Source organism: Nakaseomyces glabratus, chromosome C, assembly GCF_010111755.1.
Source record: "Nakaseomyces glabratus chromosome C, complete sequence".
Taxonomy (NCBI): Eukaryota; Fungi; Ascomycota; class Saccharomycetes; order Saccharomycetales; family Saccharomycetaceae; genus Nakaseomyces; species Nakaseomyces glabratus.
Genome location: NC_088953.1, coordinates 14,299 through 32,117, shown reverse-complemented (window position 1 = coordinate 32,117; position 17,819 = coordinate 14,299). Strand labels below are relative to the sequence as shown.

At 41.7% G+C, this 17,819-nt stretch overlaps 3 protein-coding genes across 3 annotated transcripts; 2 read left to right on the top strand and 1 right to left on the bottom strand.

Annotated features, from left to right (window-relative positions):
* Positions 1-682: 682 nt before the first annotated feature.
* Positions 683-10,009, top strand: GVI51_C00077 (uncharacterized protein; the record flags this gene model as incomplete). Its single annotated transcript, XM_445192.2, has 1 exon — positions 683-10,009. One exon carries the CDS (start codon positions 683-685, stop codon positions 10,007-10,009), a length of 9,327 nt encoding a protein of 3,108 aa, XP_445192.2.
* A 1,345-nt stretch (positions 10,010-11,354) lies between these two features.
* GVI51_C00055 (uncharacterized protein) lies at positions 11,355-12,977 on the bottom strand (the record flags this gene model as incomplete). The annotated part of the gene is made up of 1 exon (XM_445191.1): positions 11,355-12,977. The coding sequence occupies one exon, from the start codon at positions 12,975-12,977 to the stop codon at positions 11,355-11,357; it is 1,623 nt and encodes a 540-aa protein (XP_445191.1).
* Positions 12,978-15,953: 2,976 nt separating this feature from the next.
* Positions 15,954-17,267, top strand: AWP7 (SRP1/TIP1 family protein; the record flags this gene model as incomplete). Its single annotated transcript, XM_445190.1, has 1 exon — positions 15,954-17,267. The coding sequence occupies one exon, from the start codon at positions 15,954-15,956 to the stop codon at positions 17,265-17,267; it is 1,314 nt and encodes a 437-aa protein (XP_445190.1).
* Between the last annotated feature and the right edge of the window lie 552 nt (positions 17,268-17,819).

The following is a 17,819-nucleotide window of genomic DNA, read 5'->3' as shown; positions in this document are numbered from 1 at the left end:
TTCCGTTTTGGTCTTTTTTTTGGTTATTTTTTTGCCTCAGCCAATTCTTTACATTAACATCCTTCGCCGATATTGTCAATATAACCCATGTTGAGCTCGACCCAAAAGGTGGAGAGTACAAAGCACAAGTTAAAGGGGGGTTATTATTACTCCTATGTAATTTTACTAATTCTCTCCTACTTTGGTAAATTTCCTAACTTCATTGATTTCAAATACATTACCATAGCGAAGTCCTTGATTTATTTACTTTAACCGGATATGAAATTGAAAAAGAACTAAAAGAGAGGACCAAAAGAAATTTATTTTTAGACTCACTATCGTCCAGTTAGTCAGATAACCAATGTGGAATGACTAAAATACCGAGATGTTTATCTCATCTTTCCAATTTATATATATATCCATGACAATGAGCATTTAATTTGTCTACCCACAGACACTTGAAATCTTTTTAGCTTGCCTTTTGCTATTGACTGATCCATCGCCTCGTTATTTGTTATTGCTAGACATAGACCTGCATATATAACAGGATTAAGCAAATCATCATATTAGATTAAGAGCAAAAATAGTTAAGTATCAAAGCTGACTGTTACTATTACTAACAAACATCAAACTACTTTTAAAGTTTACCCTTGCTAGTTGTACATGGTGAACTTCGACATTCATATAAAATAAACAAACAAAAATGAATTATGGCTTAATATACGCTTTTATTTTCTGGATCACTATTTGGCAAACAGTGTCCGCGACAAAATATACCGACAAGGAGATTGTGTTTGATGGCTCAAGTACTGGAACAGAAAACCCGGTATTCACTGACGCAACAGTTCTCTCGCTGGTAAATTCAAAGGTTACAATAAAAAACTATGCAAAAGTTGCTCTACCGGCAGGATTTTTTTTGCAGAATCATTCAACGTTGACGATCATACCTATACCTGGTATTGACATACCTTTTTCTTTGGATGTTAATGGTGATGCACAATTTAATACCGGTTCAAAATTCATTTTTGACGGTTCAAAGACAAGTTATTCCAGTTCTATACAAGCCATAAACTCATTTCATTTTTCTTTTGATCTAGGAGCAGGTGGTTTAATTGTACTTCAAGATGACTCATTCACTGCAACGCTTCCGACGTATGGTTCTTATACATTAGGCTCAAAAAGACCATCAATAAAAATAGGCAGTACAATTACCGACACCTTAAAGTACTCTCCAGTTTTGATATATGGATCGTTAACCATTGATCAAACCGATAGGACACATTTATATCAAATTGATTTTGGACCAAACAAACCTGTCGTGGCTCCTGGTAATGCCCCGGCATTATCTGTAATCAATACCAAGATTTATGGTATAACAAATTTATATGCGAACATTTTTCAAAATACGATCGGTGGTTCACTATCGACGTCTGGACTTCATGCTTATGTTCCTCAAAATGCCTTCACTTTGAATCTCTTATATCAACCTACATTTACTAATCCCAATGAAGAACCATATGATATTTTATTCACAGCCGATCAAACTGCTTTGATTACAATCAAGAATATGATACAATATCCATCCGATATTTATCAGCTTCAGGGACCCTTTCCTGCTATCAGAGTGCTATCCAATGGAGCCGGTGTATTATCGAGTAGCTTTTCGGACCCTAACCAACTGTTAAACCTTGCAATTGGTTCTGCGAATGTTCGCTTTAGATTACCTAAACCAGAAAGAAAGTTTGACTTACTGGCAATAGGTTCAAATAGAGACTTATCTCCAAATTATGCAATTCCAAGCTACTCCAATGTTCTTACTATAGCGCTGATAGGCGATTTAGTTATACGCCCACCATTTACTACTACTCATACAGATCCGAAAACAACTGAGATTTTGCTTATCAGTGATTATTCCAGTTCGGATGCCGCCAATCATCAATGGGTAATTGGTCACTCTACTATCACATTATATAATCAACCTCAAGGAGATACGAAAATAATCGACTTAGGAAATGGAGTTACAGAATACCAAGTACTATCCTATGAGCCCTCACAGATACAAAATCCAGCGAATCCGTTGAAACCATATGCAACAGTGACAAGAACAGTTCTCTACAGTCCACCTCCAGTGACAACTTTGAGCATCGATCAAAATCACGAACACATTGAAGAGGTCGTTTCATATTTCATTACAACTGATTCTAACAGTAAGATAATAACAGATAGTAAGGTAATATCCATTACAACTAAGTATGACCCCGCACCCGATCCAGAAACAAATATTATAGATTTAGGTAATGAGGTTACGGAATATGTGGTCATATCATATTGGACAACTATAAATGATCAAGGTAAGGTATTTACGACAAGTAAAGTCCAAACATATAGTCCTCCACCTGTGACGATCACAGCCACCACTGCTGCGGACTATGTCGAGACGGACTGGATCTCGTTCTTCATCACCACGAATGATAAGGGGGAGATTATTACAGACAGCACACTGTTCAATGCTACGCGTGACTACAACTTGCCTGAGGCTCCGCACACGTCGTTCGGGCCTGCACCTCCTGCCGAGACCAAGACTGTTGATCTGGGCAACGAAGTGACTGAGTACCTGGTCATCAGCTACTGGACGACCACCAACGAGTTTGGTGGGTTGATCACCACTAGCAGCACCAGGACGTACAGCCCTCCACCTGTGACGATCACAGCCACCACTGCTGCGGACTATGTCGAGACGGACTGGATCTCGTTCTTCATCACCACGAATGATAAGGGGGAGATTATTACAGACAGCACACTGTTCAATGCTACGCGTGACTACAACTTGCCTGAGGCTCCGCACACGTCGTTCGGGCCTGCACCTCCTGCCGAGACCAAGACTGTTGATCTGGGCAACGAAGTGACTGAGTACCTGGTCATCAGCTACTGGACGACCACCAACGAGTTTGGTGGGTTGATCACCACTAGCAGCACCAGGACGTACAGCCCTCCACCTGTGACGATCACAGCCACCACTGCTGCGGACTATGTCGAGACGGACTGGATCTCGTTCTTCATCACCACGAATGATAAGGGGGAGATTATTACAGACAGCACACTGTTCAATGCTACGCGTGACTACAACTTGCCTGAGGCTCCGCACACGTCGTTCGGGCCTGCACCTCCTGCCGAGACCAAGACTGTTGATCTGGGCAACGAAGTGACTGAGTACCTGGTCATCAGCTACTGGACGACCACCAACGAGTTTGGTGGGTTGATCACCACTAGCAGCACCAGGACGTACAGCCCTCCACCTGTGACGATCACAGCCACCACTGCTGCGGACTATGTCGAGACGGACTGGATCTCGTTCTTCATCACCACGAATGATAAGGGGGAGATTATTACAGACAGCACACTGTTCAATGCTACGCGTGACTACAACTTGCCTGAGGCTCCGCACACGTCGTTCGGGCCTGCACCTCCTGCCGAGACCAAGACTGTTGATCTGGGCAACGAAGTGACTGAGTACCTGGTCATCAGCTACTGGACGACCACCAACGAGTTTGGTGGGTTGATCACCACTAGCAGCACCAGGACGTACAGCCCTCCACCTGTGACGATCACAGCCACCACTGCTGCGGACTATGTCGAGACGGACTGGATCTCGTTCTTCATCACCACGAATGATAAGGGGGAGATTATTACAGACAGCACACTGTTCAATGCTACGCGTGACTACAACTTGCCTGAGGCTCCGCACACGTCGTTCGGGCCTGCACCTCCTGCCGAGACCAAGACTGTTGATCTGGGCAACGAAGTGACTGAGTACCTGGTCATCAGCTACTGGACGACCACCAACGAGTTTGGTGGGTTGATCACCACTAGCAGCACCAGGACGTACAGCCCTCCACCTGTGACGATCACAGCCACCACTGCTGCGGACTATGTCGAGACGGACTGGATCTCGTTCTTCATCACCACGAATGATAAGGGGGAGATTATTACAGACAGCACACTGTTCAATGCTACGCGTGACTACAACTTGCCTGAGGCTCCGCACACGTCGTTCGGGCCTGCACCTCCTGCCGAGACCAAGACTGTTGATCTGGGCAACGAAGTGACTGAGTACCTGGTCATCAGCTACTGGACGACCACCAACGAGTTTGGTGGGTTGATCACCACTAGCAGCACCAGGACGTACAGCCCTCCACCTGTGACGATCACAGCCACCACTGCTGCGGACTATGTCGAGACGGACTGGATCTCGTTCTTCATCACCACGAATGATAAGGGGGAGATTATTACAGACAGCACACTGTTCAATGCTACGCGTGACTACAACTTGCCTGAGGCTCCGCACACGTCGTTCGGGCCTGCACCTCCTGCCGAGACCAAGACTGTTGATCTGGGCAACGAAGTGACTGAGTACCTGGTCATCAGCTACTGGACGACCACCAACGAGTTTGGTGGGTTGATCACCACTAGCAGCACCAGGACGTACAGCCCTCCACCTGTGACGATCACAGCCACCACTGCTGCGGACTATGTCGAGACGGACTGGATCTCGTTCTTCATCACCACGAATGATAAGGGGGAGATTATTACAGACAGCACACTGTTCAATGCTACGCGTGACTACAACTTGCCTGAGGCTCCGCACACGTCGTTCGGGCCTGCACCTCCTGCCGAGACCAAGACTGTTGATCTGGGCAACGAAGTGACTGAGTACCTGGTCATCAGCTACTGGACGACCACCAACGAGTTTGGTGGGTTGATCACCACTAGCAGCACCAGGACGTACAGCCCTCCACCTGTGACGATCACAGCCACCACTGCTGCGGACTATGTCGAGACGGACTGGATCTCGTTCTTCATCACCACGAATGATAAGGGGGAGATTATTACAGACAGCACACTGTTCAATGCTACGCGTGACTACAACTTGCCTGAGGCTCCGCACACGTCGTTCGGGCCTGCACCTCCTGCCGAGACCAAGACTGTTGATCTGGGCAACGAAGTGACTGAGTACCTGGTCATCAGCTACTGGACGACCACCAACGAGTTTGGTGGGTTGATCACCACTAGCAGCACCAGGACGTACAGCCCTCCACCTGTGACGATCACAGCCACCACTGCTGCGGACTATGTCGAGACGGACTGGATCTCGTTCTTCATCACCACGAATGATAAGGGGGAGATTATTACAGACAGCACACTGTTCAATGCTACGCGTGACTACAACTTGCCTGAGGCTCCGCACACGTCGTTCGGGCCTGCACCTCCTGCCGAGACCAAGACTGTTGATCTGGGCAACGAAGTGACTGAGTACCTGGTCATCAGCTACTGGACGACCACCAACGAGTTTGGTGGGTTGATCACCACTAGCAGCACCAGGACGTACAGCCCTCCACCTGTGACGATCACAGCCACCACTGCTGCGGACTATGTCGAGACGGACTGGATCTCGTTCTTCATCACCACGAATGATAAGGGGGAGATTATTACAGACAGCACACTGTTCAATGCTACGCGTGACTACAACTTGCCTGAGGCTCCGCACACGTCGTTCGGGCCTGCACCTCCTGCCGAGACCAAGACTGTTGATCTGGGCAACGAAGTGACTGAGTACCTGGTCATCAGCTACTGGACGACCACCAACGAGTTTGGTGGGTTGATCACCACTAGCAGCACCAGGACGTACAGCCCTCCACCTGTGACGATCACAGCCACCACTGCTGCGGACTATGTCGAGACGGACTGGATCTCGTTCTTCATCACCACGAATGATAAGGGGGAGATTATTACAGACAGCACACTGTTCAATGCTACGCGTGACTACAACTTGCCTGAGGCTCCGCACACGTCGTTCGGGCCTGCACCTCCTGCCGAGACCAAGACTGTTGATCTGGGCAACGAAGTGACTGAGTACCTGGTCATCAGCTACTGGACGACCACCAACGAGTTTGGTGGGTTGATCACCACTAGCAGCACCAGGACGTACAGCCCTCCACCTGTGACGATCACAGCCACCACTGCTGCGGACTATGTCGAGACGGACTGGATCTCGTTCTTCATCACCACGAATGATAAGGGGGAGATTATTACAGACAGCACACTGTTCAATGCTACGCGTGACTACAACTTGCCTGAGGCTCCGCACACGTCGTTCGGGCCTGCACCTCCTGCCGAGACCAAGACTGTTGATCTGGGCAACGAAGTGACTGAGTACCTGGTCATCAGCTACTGGACGACCACCAACGAGTTTGGTGGGTTGATCACCACTAGCAGCACCAGGACGTACAGCCCTCCACCTGTGACGATCACAGCCACCACTGCTGCGGACTATGTCGAGACGGACTGGATCTCGTTCTTCATCACCACGAATGATAAGGGGGAGATTATTACAGACAGCACACTGTTCAATGCTACGCGTGACTACAACTTGCCCGAGGCTCCGCACACGTCGTTCGGGCCTGCACCTCCTGCCGAGACCAAGACTGTTGATCTGGGCAACGAAGTGACTGAGTACCTGGTCATCAGCTACTGGACGACCACCAACGAGTTTGGTGGGTTGATCACCACTAGCAGCACCAGGACGTACAGCCCTCCACCTGTGACGATCACAGCCACCACTGCTGCGGACTATGTCGAGACGGACTGGATCTCGTTCTTCATCACCACGAATGATAAGGGGGAGATTATTACAGACAGCACACTGTTCAATGCTACGCGTGACTACAACTTGCCTGAGGCTCCGCACACGTCGTTCGGGCCTGCACCTCCTGCCGAGACCAAGACTGTTGATCTGGGCAACGAAGTGACTGAGTACCTGGTCATCAGCTACTGGACGACCACCAACGAGTTTGGTGGGTTGATCACCACTAGCAGCACCAGGACGTACAGCCCTCCACCTGTGACGATCACAGCCACCACTGCTGCGGACTATGTCGAGACGGACTGGATCTCGTTCTTCATCACCACGAATGATAAGGGGGAGATTATTACAGACAGCACACTGTTCAATGCTACGCGTGACTACAACTTGCCTGAGGCTCCGCACACGTCGTTCGGGCCTGCACCTCCTGCCGAGACCAAGACTGTTGATCTGGGCAACGAAGTGACTGAGTACCTGGTCATCAGCTACTGGACGACCACCAACGAGTTTGGTGGGTTGATCACCACTAGCAGCACCAGGACGTACAGCCCTCCACCTGTGACGATCACAGCCACCACTGCTGCGGACTATGTCGAGACGGACTGGATCTCGTTCTTCATCACCACGAATGATAAGGGGGAGATTATTACAGACAGCACACTGTTCAATGCTACGCGTGACTACAACTTGCCTGAGGCTCCGCACACGTCGTTCGGGCCTGCACCTCCTGCCGAGACCAAGACTGTTGATCTGGGCAACGAAGTGACTGAGTACCTGGTCATCAGCTACTGGACGACCACCAACGAGTTTGGTGGGTTGATCACCACTAGCAGCACCAGGACGTACAGCCCTCCACCTGTGACGATCACAGCCACCACTGCTGCGGACTATGTCGAGACGGACTGGATCTCGTTCTTCATCACCACGAATGATAAGGGGGAGATTATTACAGACAGCACACTGTTCAATGCTACGCGTGACTACAACTTGCCTGAGGCTCCGCACACGTCGTTCGGGCCTGCACCTCCTGCCGAGACCAAGACTGTTGATCTGGGCAACGAAGTGACTGAGTACCTGGTCATCAGCTACTGGACGACCACCAACGAGTTTGGTGGGTTGATCACCACTAGCAGCACCAGGACGTACAGCCCTCCACCTGTGACGATCACAGCCACCACTGCTGCGGACTATGTCGAGACGGACTGGATCTCGTTCTTCATCACCACGAATGATAAGGGGGAGATTATTACAGACAGCACACTGTTCAATGCTACGCGTGACTACAACTTGCCTGAGGCTCCGCACACGTCGTTCGGGCCTGCACCTCCTGCCGAGACCAAGACTGTTGATCTGGGCAACGAAGTGACTGAGTACCTGGTCATCAGCTACTGGACGACCACCAACGAGTTTGGTGGGTTGATCACCACTAGCAGCACCAGGACGTACAGCCCTCCACCTGTGACGATCACAGCCACCACTGCTGCGGACTATGTCGAGACGGACTGGATCTCGTTCTTCATCACCACGAATGATAAGGGGGAGATTATTACAGACAGCACACTGTTCAATGCTACGCGTGACTACAACTTGCCTGAGGCTCCGCACACGTCGTTCGGGCCTGCACCTCCTGCCGAGACCAAGACTGTTGATCTGGGCAACGAAGTGACTGAGTACCTGGTCATCAGCTACTGGACGACCACCAACGAGTTTGGTGGGTTGATCACCACTAGCAGCACCAGGACGTACAGCCCTCCACCTGTGACGATCACAGCCACCACTGCTGCGGACTATGTCGAGACGGACTGGATCTCGTTCTTCATCACCACGAATGATAAGGGGGAGATTATTACAGACAGCACACTGTTCAATGCTACGCGTGACTACAACTTGCCTGAGGCTCCGCACACGTCGTTCGGGCCTGCACCTCCTGCCGAGACCAAGACTGTTGATCTGGGCAACGAAGTGACTGAGTACCTGGTCATCAGCTACTGGACGACCACCAACGAGTTTGGTGGGTTGATCACCACTAGCAGCACCAGGACGTACAGCCCTCCACCTGTGACGATCACAGCCACCACTGCTGCGGACTATGTCGAGACGGACTGGATCTCGTTCTTCATCACCACGAATGATAAGGGGGAGATTATTACAGACAGCACACTGTTCAATGCTACACGTGAATATATCGATGCTGAGGAATTATACATATCATCATCATCGCCTTCCTCTTCTTTGTCTTCCTCTTTATCATCTTCTTTGCTTTTGTCATCGTCAGATATTAATTATCTACCATCTGATACTTATGTTAGCACTTCTAGCATATCTTCTAATATTTCAAACTCAGTTGATCTCAGTTCATCGATTTCCTCTTCCTCTTCTAATTTCAGTTCCGATAAATCGACAATGCCAAGTTCTTCAGCATTAGGAAGTGATTTTATTCCATCTTCCTCCATTATTGAATCAGTTAGTATGATCAGAAGTTCTACTGTTGTTTCTGATATCGTGACCGGCTTAGGAAGTCCCACATATTCTTTAGCACATTCTCCGTCTTCTGATATGAGCTCTATAAATTCTTACGACTCCTCTAAACTAATTCCAGAAGGAGGGTTTTCAGGAAGTACGGTACACCACTCATCAGTGTATTCCACCTCGAAAAGCAACGTTAATGTAACAGTTTCAGAAAGCAGCATTATTGGTATGGGCACCTATGATCCTCATTCTACGTCTACAGAACAACAGGATATTAACGAGGTCATTACTAGCAGTTCATTACAAAGCACTTATACAGGTAGTAGTTTGTCAAGCAAAATCACTAGTTCGGATTATTTGATTAATAGTCAACCAGACACAAATGCATCGCATATTTTATCACATTATTTTGCAACAAGCGAAGACGGAGTTGTAGTAACTAGTGTTGCGACGATTTCAACTGTATCTCATAGTCACTTCCCTGCTTTTAATGAAGCTGATAACAGTGGTAGCTCTAGAGGTAATACAGTTGTGACTGCATCTAACAGTGTGATTAACAATTCTGAAACTAATAATACTGAACAGAGCACAAACATAGAGAATAATAACTCATTAACAACATCCAATAACAACCAATCTGAGATATACGGCACTGCCACAACTTTAACAAACTCGATCAAACATACCAATGATGCTCTGCATGAAAACTCGGCAATTTCGGTTCAAACTTCAACCTCCACCTTGCCCAATGTATCTTCAAAGTCAATCCTTCCAACCTCATCCATTCAGCGTACATCACAACGGGTATCCGAGGGCACATTTTCTATCGATACTCTATATGAAGCTTCAGGTTCGCACCACAAAAAGTCTACCACGCTACTTGAATCAATGATGCTTATTTTCATTATTTTCTTCATCTGAGCATCAGTTAAAATAACCTGAACTCTTCCAACAATTTTTAAGATACCGGTGTTGGATTAACTGTAAAAAGTGTTAATGGAAGACAGATAAGGTAAAAGAGCTAACAAACAGCATAAAAAACTAAATATAACGATCATTTAAAATGTTATCTAGCTGGTATAAATAGCTTAATATGGAAATCGTAATGGTAACCGGGCTATTCATATGCATAGTAATTATTTTATATTAAATGCTTTTTTTGATCCGAAACAGTTCTAATCTAGTATTTCTTAGTTGAATAGTATTTCGAAATACATCATGGAACTATTGTACAGCATTTACAACAAAAAATTCTTCACATGACACCGAATATGATAGAAATCATATAATGCTAGCTACCCATTCCAAATAAATAAGTTGATGATAACGCTATAAAGTTGTAAATATATATATGAGAGTATATGTATTCTACGGCATAATCTTTTATAATACCACGATTACAAAGCATAACACCTACCGAGATTTGGGTATGACAGATATTGTTTATTGCATTGTTATATTTTTAGTAGCTCTTTCTCCTGTGATCATCTCAGAAGTTCAAATAGCGACTATGGAGTATGACAGATGAAAATATATCACTTGTTTATTATCTGTATTACAATTTTCTCGTGGGAAGCTCTCCTACATCAGATAATTAATAATTTTTGTAATATTATTTGACTAAAGGAGCACAATATAGTAGAATGATATATGTCAAATGATAAAATTACTCCTGCGATAGTTAAATTCAGATAAAATTCGAAATCACAAGCGGAGTAGGGCCTGGTACATTCTACTTTTTAAACAGTTAAGCACAGGGGGGGGGGCAACCAGACGTTGAAAATAAGAGTTGAAACAAGCACGAGAAAAGGCATTTATTACGTCGGCTTTTTCTATATATAGTAGTAGTTGCTCTGAAGACCAAAGGATGAAGAGGGTAGCCAGTAACATATTATATTATCATTCATGTCGTTAAATATTTATATAATATTTATAACTTACAAAAGTTTCAGAATTCAATGAGTATAGTACATATATTTCAAAGGTTAGTACAGTCAGATAATGTTATATCTCGCAAAATACTAGCTTTACTTATAATTATAGAGGTAATATTTACTGAAAAACTGAAGAGTGATAGATGAATTGGTAAATAGATATCAACTGCATCTTTAATATTTTAGTATTACACCTGCTACTGATAGATGCTATGTTTCCTTAAGATACATTATAATTGAGTCAAGTATCTATATGTAAATTTTTATATTCCAATGTTATATTATAATCAACATCTAAACATTATTATGTTTCTCCTGGTGCAAGGGAGAGATCATCTACCATAGTATTTAATTTCTATAGGTCTGATTATAATATATGTTAAGAAAGCCCAGCTCATCCCCAGCTCAAAGCCAATATCACCCCCATAAGTTCCTATTTTTCTTGCTATTTCGCCAACCCAATATGTTTGTGCCATTCCGAGTGCCACTCCGAATGATCCCACAATCAATGCAATACAGCCAGCAAAACCAATTGGTAACTTCTCCCAGTTAGAATGATCATTGACATTATAGTTACCAAATTTTCTCCTGAAAACACAATGCTCAGCTAATGAAATACCAATGTATAGAGCATAAAAATAACCTATAGATCCCATAAAGTTCTGCATAAAACTTTGGAAAAAATAGCACGCTGGTATAGATATCCCTAATACAACAATATTAGCAAATATCGTCCAAATAGCTCTAGGAACGCTTGTAAGCGGCTCCCAGAGGGCTTGAACCGAGAGAGCTATGGTGTACATACTAGGTACATTATTAGCTACAGTCGACATAGCAAGAATAACACAACAGAATTTGCCAAACCCATGTAAAGAGTTTGGAACAAGCAAAGCGTATGTTACACCACCAATTTGAAACTCATTATATAATTCCATCCATTTAGAATTATTGACAGCACAGATACCGGCTGCCGCACCTACTATCATTGTAAATATCAATGAGAAGGCCAATCCAATTGAATTAAAGAAAAAAATCCTAAATTTATTGGTTCTTCTTGGCATATACACAGTATAATCAGCTGAATAAGTCACCCAGCCTGCTGCAGAACCAAAAATTGCAGAACCAAATGATAAAACATTACCTGCTGTAGTTGAACCTGATGTCCAGGGTCCATTGCTGAACTCCCTGGAAATTTTTATTCTTGATATAATTATGAGAAATACTGCAAGGTTTGGAATCCATGACCATTTCTCATAGATATGAATGAATTTATATCCCAATGCTGCAATAAAAACAGTACTACCAACGATAACAATACAGCCTCCCCATAATGGTAAGTGATTTCCTCCAGTTTTAATAATGGCAAATAATTTTGCAGCCAAGTAAATATTTAGTACATCCCATCCAACACATCCTATGCAGTTTAAAGCAGCAAAAATCCTAGCTGTTACATTGCCAACTAGATATCTAGAAATTATCATTTGTCTTAATCCAAGTTCAGCTCCAAAAACTGAAAAAAAAGATACACTAACTAAGCCTAAAATATTGAAGAACACAATTGTTAGAACACTAATTGCAAAATTCAAGTGATATACTGTTGGGCCAAGAGAACCAACACCATAAGCTGCCAATACTAGGTTTGCTGAAAACCAAACAAATGATGAGCCAAAGATGTTGGTATCATTCTTTTCGTTTTCATTTATCGGCTCAACACCTTTCGTTTCAGCATTTAAAGTTCTTTTCAACCAAATGATAAATGGACTCTTAAAACAGGTCTCATCTTTATCAGTCTCTGTAGACTTATTATCTAACTCATTGAACTTTTCTTTGAAAGTAATATCTTTGAGCTCTAGATCCTCATAATGATTATTTCCCAGTCGATCTGTCACAGTTTCTGCCGTGAAAATATTGTCAGAGATATTGCTCTCAATATCAGAATAATTCAATGTCAGCATCACTATTCAAAACACTTGGTGATTGCTGATGACAATTAACAGTGACACATGAAATAAGCAATAAAAATGAAGTTACAGTGGCAGCATCCTAAGTCACCGACGGTCAAATTTACAACACCCTATCATCTTATTTATACCTAGATTAATATTATTATAAAGAGGAATAATTCGACAAAATTGGATCCCTTTTCAATCACGATATCTATATGAACTTCATACCTCGGCACACAGATAAAAACTACCGAAAAGTTGATGTATTCCCACAATGAGGATGATTAGCTAATCTAGTTGTATTAACACATTGGCCGTTCTTCATCAAGTATACATTGTATCATCCTTAGATATCCAAAAGTGAAAGAACAGATAAAAGGCATTTGATATTGCATGTATCCATTTGGAATATAAAAACTCGGTTCTCAGACGTAAATCAGAATCGATCACCATTAGTCGCATAAAAATGATAATGGTTTATTTTTGTGCTGCGGGTAATTAATACTGTGAATACCCAGCTTATTCATATTTTGTGCTCATATGAGTTTTACCAAATACTTAATCATATGAAATTAAACAAACACTAGTATTTCCGTTTGTATTGTCAATAAAAATAATGCATTACCTTGGTAAATACTATCTTAATGGAGAGCTTATCTTTCTTTTGGTGTACTACTATTTGTACCAGTCTACGGTAGGTTCAGAAATGCTTTTATTCTGAGATATATTTATATACCATTTTGTTTTGTATTATCAAAAGATTAATATCATTGCATTAAACATTAATCTGAAAGACACATTCATTTCTTTTATTGAAGTAATGCAGCTATAACAAAATAATTATATTACAATCCCTTAAACTACATGTTACACAAGATTGTAGTATTTGGGCTTCCCTGTTCTATATTGATTAGAGTTTGGTACATTTTTTGAATCTCTAAATTGCTATTTAGCTAAACGTAGCACAAAGCAATCCCCAGTAACAAGTTCCTCGGATATATGGTGAATTTCAAAGATAATGAAAATACTTAAAAAAAACCACCAATCAGTGATGAATTCACAAGAGCGTCAAGAAGTATAGGAGTTCAAACAACTAAGGTCCAACTTCTTATTTCGTGAATCAGTAATTGTTATTTTTGTAGTATTCTACTAATTATTGATAATGTTTGAAGTATGCTATTATATTAGAATGATTCATTATCTTTTAAAGAATTTCATTTCTTCGTCGAATGACCCTAACTTGACAATTAGTATTTATTTCAGTAATATTATGAATTAGTAAGATTCTGATCCTTACTATTCTTATGCTTGTTATAAAGAGTAAATATGGCATACTATGATATTGGGAAATGGAATAAAACAACTCAAATGTATTAAGCATCAGGAGAATCGTAGAGTATTCTCATACTATTATAAAGAAAAATTTCATGTACGTCATTTTAGTATCAATTGATTGACAAACACAGGTATTGATTTTGAACTCTTCTTTCATATTGATTGATTTATAAAATTTGTTTGTAGAGTAGACTAGAGCTGAAAGTAAACATCTTAACTTACTTCAGGTACATACGTTAGACAAATTTGTAATTGCTGTTCGTTATATTCCGTTTTACTATAATCACTTTATTAGTTACTACAATCGAAAGAAGTGTTATTATAGTGAATAGATAGGTTCATGAATATTGACTACTTTGCTAATTTGCTGATAAGCATTGTTCATCATATAGTATTACATCAGAATCATAAATGCCAGCAAGAAATTCATTCAAAAGTTCTAGCTAATCTGTGATACAATGATTTTGAGTAATGAAGTTTTGTAAAGGTTGACGCTATTCTTTGAAAAAAAAAAACCACGCTACTTATCATAGTCTTTAATTTCTAACAACAGTGTTGATTAAACATTTTACTCATCTTATGATTATTGAATGCTATTAATTCAGAGAAATGAATCAAGAAAGGAAACACTTATGCTAACATGTGCTCCACTTTGAAAATAGTTACTGTTGTTAAAAAATTTGTCATGAAATATTTATTTTTTCATTGTTGCCCCACGGAGACGTTCGTTCCAGGCACTGGTTAATTTATTAAAACTTTCCTAAATTGTTTCTACATTTATTGTTAGGAACTCTTACTGACCAGGAACGCCATATTTCCTTGGTCGATGCTTTTAAGTTTGGAATGCATTCTTATGAATTTAATCTGTTGCGTCACAGCAGTACAACTGACAGATGAAGTTTTATATATGGATAACAATGTTCCATAGCTATTGGTAAAGATACTTGACTTTCTACACCATAGGAAATCCTACAATTAATAATGAAAAAAGCAATTTATTTTCTAAGGCCATACGAGATCTTGCATCAATCATTTTCTTTTTATCATCTCGTACCTGCAACATCATAGCACTTAATAGTTTAGGAATTTTGATTGAGGAACAACAAAATCCAAATACTAGTAGAGCATACTTTTGGACTTCATTGGATCGTAAAATATCATTTAGGTACCCAAGGCTAACTGGACTTTTAACCAGTACTTTTCTAATGTTCATGAATTACTTTTACATAAAGGTTGTATATCGTAAAATTCAGGATTTGTGAAATAATGTGATAAATTTCATACTAACGACCATGGCTATAAATAAAGTCAGCCTTAAGAGTATAAATGAGAGAAAACGTATAGTATAGCCGCATATAAAGATTTCAATGAAATAGTTAGTGCATGGATCTTAAACGATTGGATTGAGACTATTAATTTTTAAAGTTATTTATAGATTAAAAATAATGATTGAAACTCTCTAAAGTAAACAACTGCAAACGAAGTATTATAATATTTGTTCAATTGCAAGGGCAAAAGTCATAATCACATAGTGATATATAATAATGTGGTTGATTGAACTTCCCCATGTGCTACCAATATGATAACTTTCAATATTAGTTCATTATTACAGAGTTATATCTATCCCAAGTTGCCGTAGAGCTATTCATTATGAAGTTATCAAAGTCATTGGTTGCTGTATATGCATTAATTGGCGTAAATGCCATTGATCCAACAACCACACTTGCGCCAACTGATTTCAGGGTGAATATGATTGAACTACAGGCCTATTTAGCCGACATTAAAGGCCACATGATGCAATATCTAAGTTTCCAAGGTGCTCATCCTGATCAACCATACCCAAGTCAAATGATTGGCGCTGTCATGTTTGGTAACACTAGCCCATTGTCAGAGATTGCACCAGAAACTATCACAATGATGATTACAGGTGTCCCTTGGTATAGTGAGAGATTGATCGGTGCTATTGCTAGTAGACTTGCTGATGAAGGTATTGCAACGGCATGGCCTACCTCTTCATCTAGCACCAAAACTACTACTACTATGAGTACATCAAATTCATCACCAACATCAATTAGTTCATCAGATTCTACTGCGTCTTCTGATTCAACTTTCTCGTCTTCTGTTTCTTCTTCCTCTTCCACTTCTGTTACTTCTTCCACTTCTGCTTCCTCTTCCACTTCTGTTACTTCTTCCACTTCTGCTTCCTCTTCCACTTCTGCTTCCTCTTCCACTTCTGCTTCCTCTTCCACTTCTGCTTCCTCTTCCACTTCTGCTTCCTCTTCCACTTCTGCTTCCTCTTCTACTTCTGCTTCCTCTTCTACTTCTGCTTCCTCTTCCTCATTATATGTGTCAGCTTTGTCTTCTGTATCAGCTTCGAGTAGTCCCTCATCACATACTAGTTCAGTAGTTGCAAGCAACTCATCCTCATTCCCTACATTAATGAGTACTGTCAGCTCAACAGAAAGCGTTACATCTCATCAAGAGGCTTCTTTGAGCTCTTCAGTTACCATATCGAGTTCTTCTGTGGCTTTGACATCAAAACAAACCAGTTCTCAGAATTCTGCTTTTGCAAACAAGACAGTATCAATTCCTTCACCATCAACCAGTATATTCACTGACACTGTCGGTAAAACTATAACTAAGGTTATCACATATTGCTCAGAAACCGACAATCAAGGTAATGTAGGTACCAGGACTTCAAGTTACACTATTGACGCTTCAAATGCAAATCTTGACGCTACAGGATCTTTAGTTGTATCACGTGAAACTACAACAAAGTCACGGCGTCAAGATGCTAGTGAGGCCATCACAGGCAAATCTCATTCCCTAACATCTTCTGTTTCTGTAGTTGAGCTACATTCGAGCGCTGTAATTTCTCAATATGCAGGTTCTGCTGCCAATTTAAGTTGTTTGAGTAGAATTGGAGCTTTAGCTACCTTGTTAGCTTTATTGTTGCTAAGCTAATGAACAAAATATTTCAGTACTATACCTCATTTTCTTTCCGATTGTATCAAATCACCAAAATCGAAGCATCGCAAATCCTTTTCATCTTCTATGTGTTGTGTAAACATATAAATACTTTGATTTTCACCTTTTCGGTGAATTAGAATTGCTGACAGCTATATAATGTTATTTCCCTTTGATATAGCAGTGAATTGTATGGATTGTATTTGTTCTTTTATTTCAGTAGAAACCTACAAAATATCCCATGAATTACCCTGACATACTATGGTTTTTAGAGCAGACGATTACCAAACAGGACTGTAAAGATTAGTAGATAAGTTAGTGTCTGGGTAACTCCCACTTTCTTCCTCCACAACTGCTATATGTTAACTTCCATTACATAAATGTTAAATATCAATGCTTTGTGATAAGCCTATTATCAACCGTAAAAGAGCAGTATATGAGATTTATTTTCTTGCAAAAAGCCTTTGTTGAATTAGATGGTTATGCATGGTTCAAAATACTTAGGTGGCTAAAAAATATTTACAGGCTTCCTGTTACTACTTTTAAAAT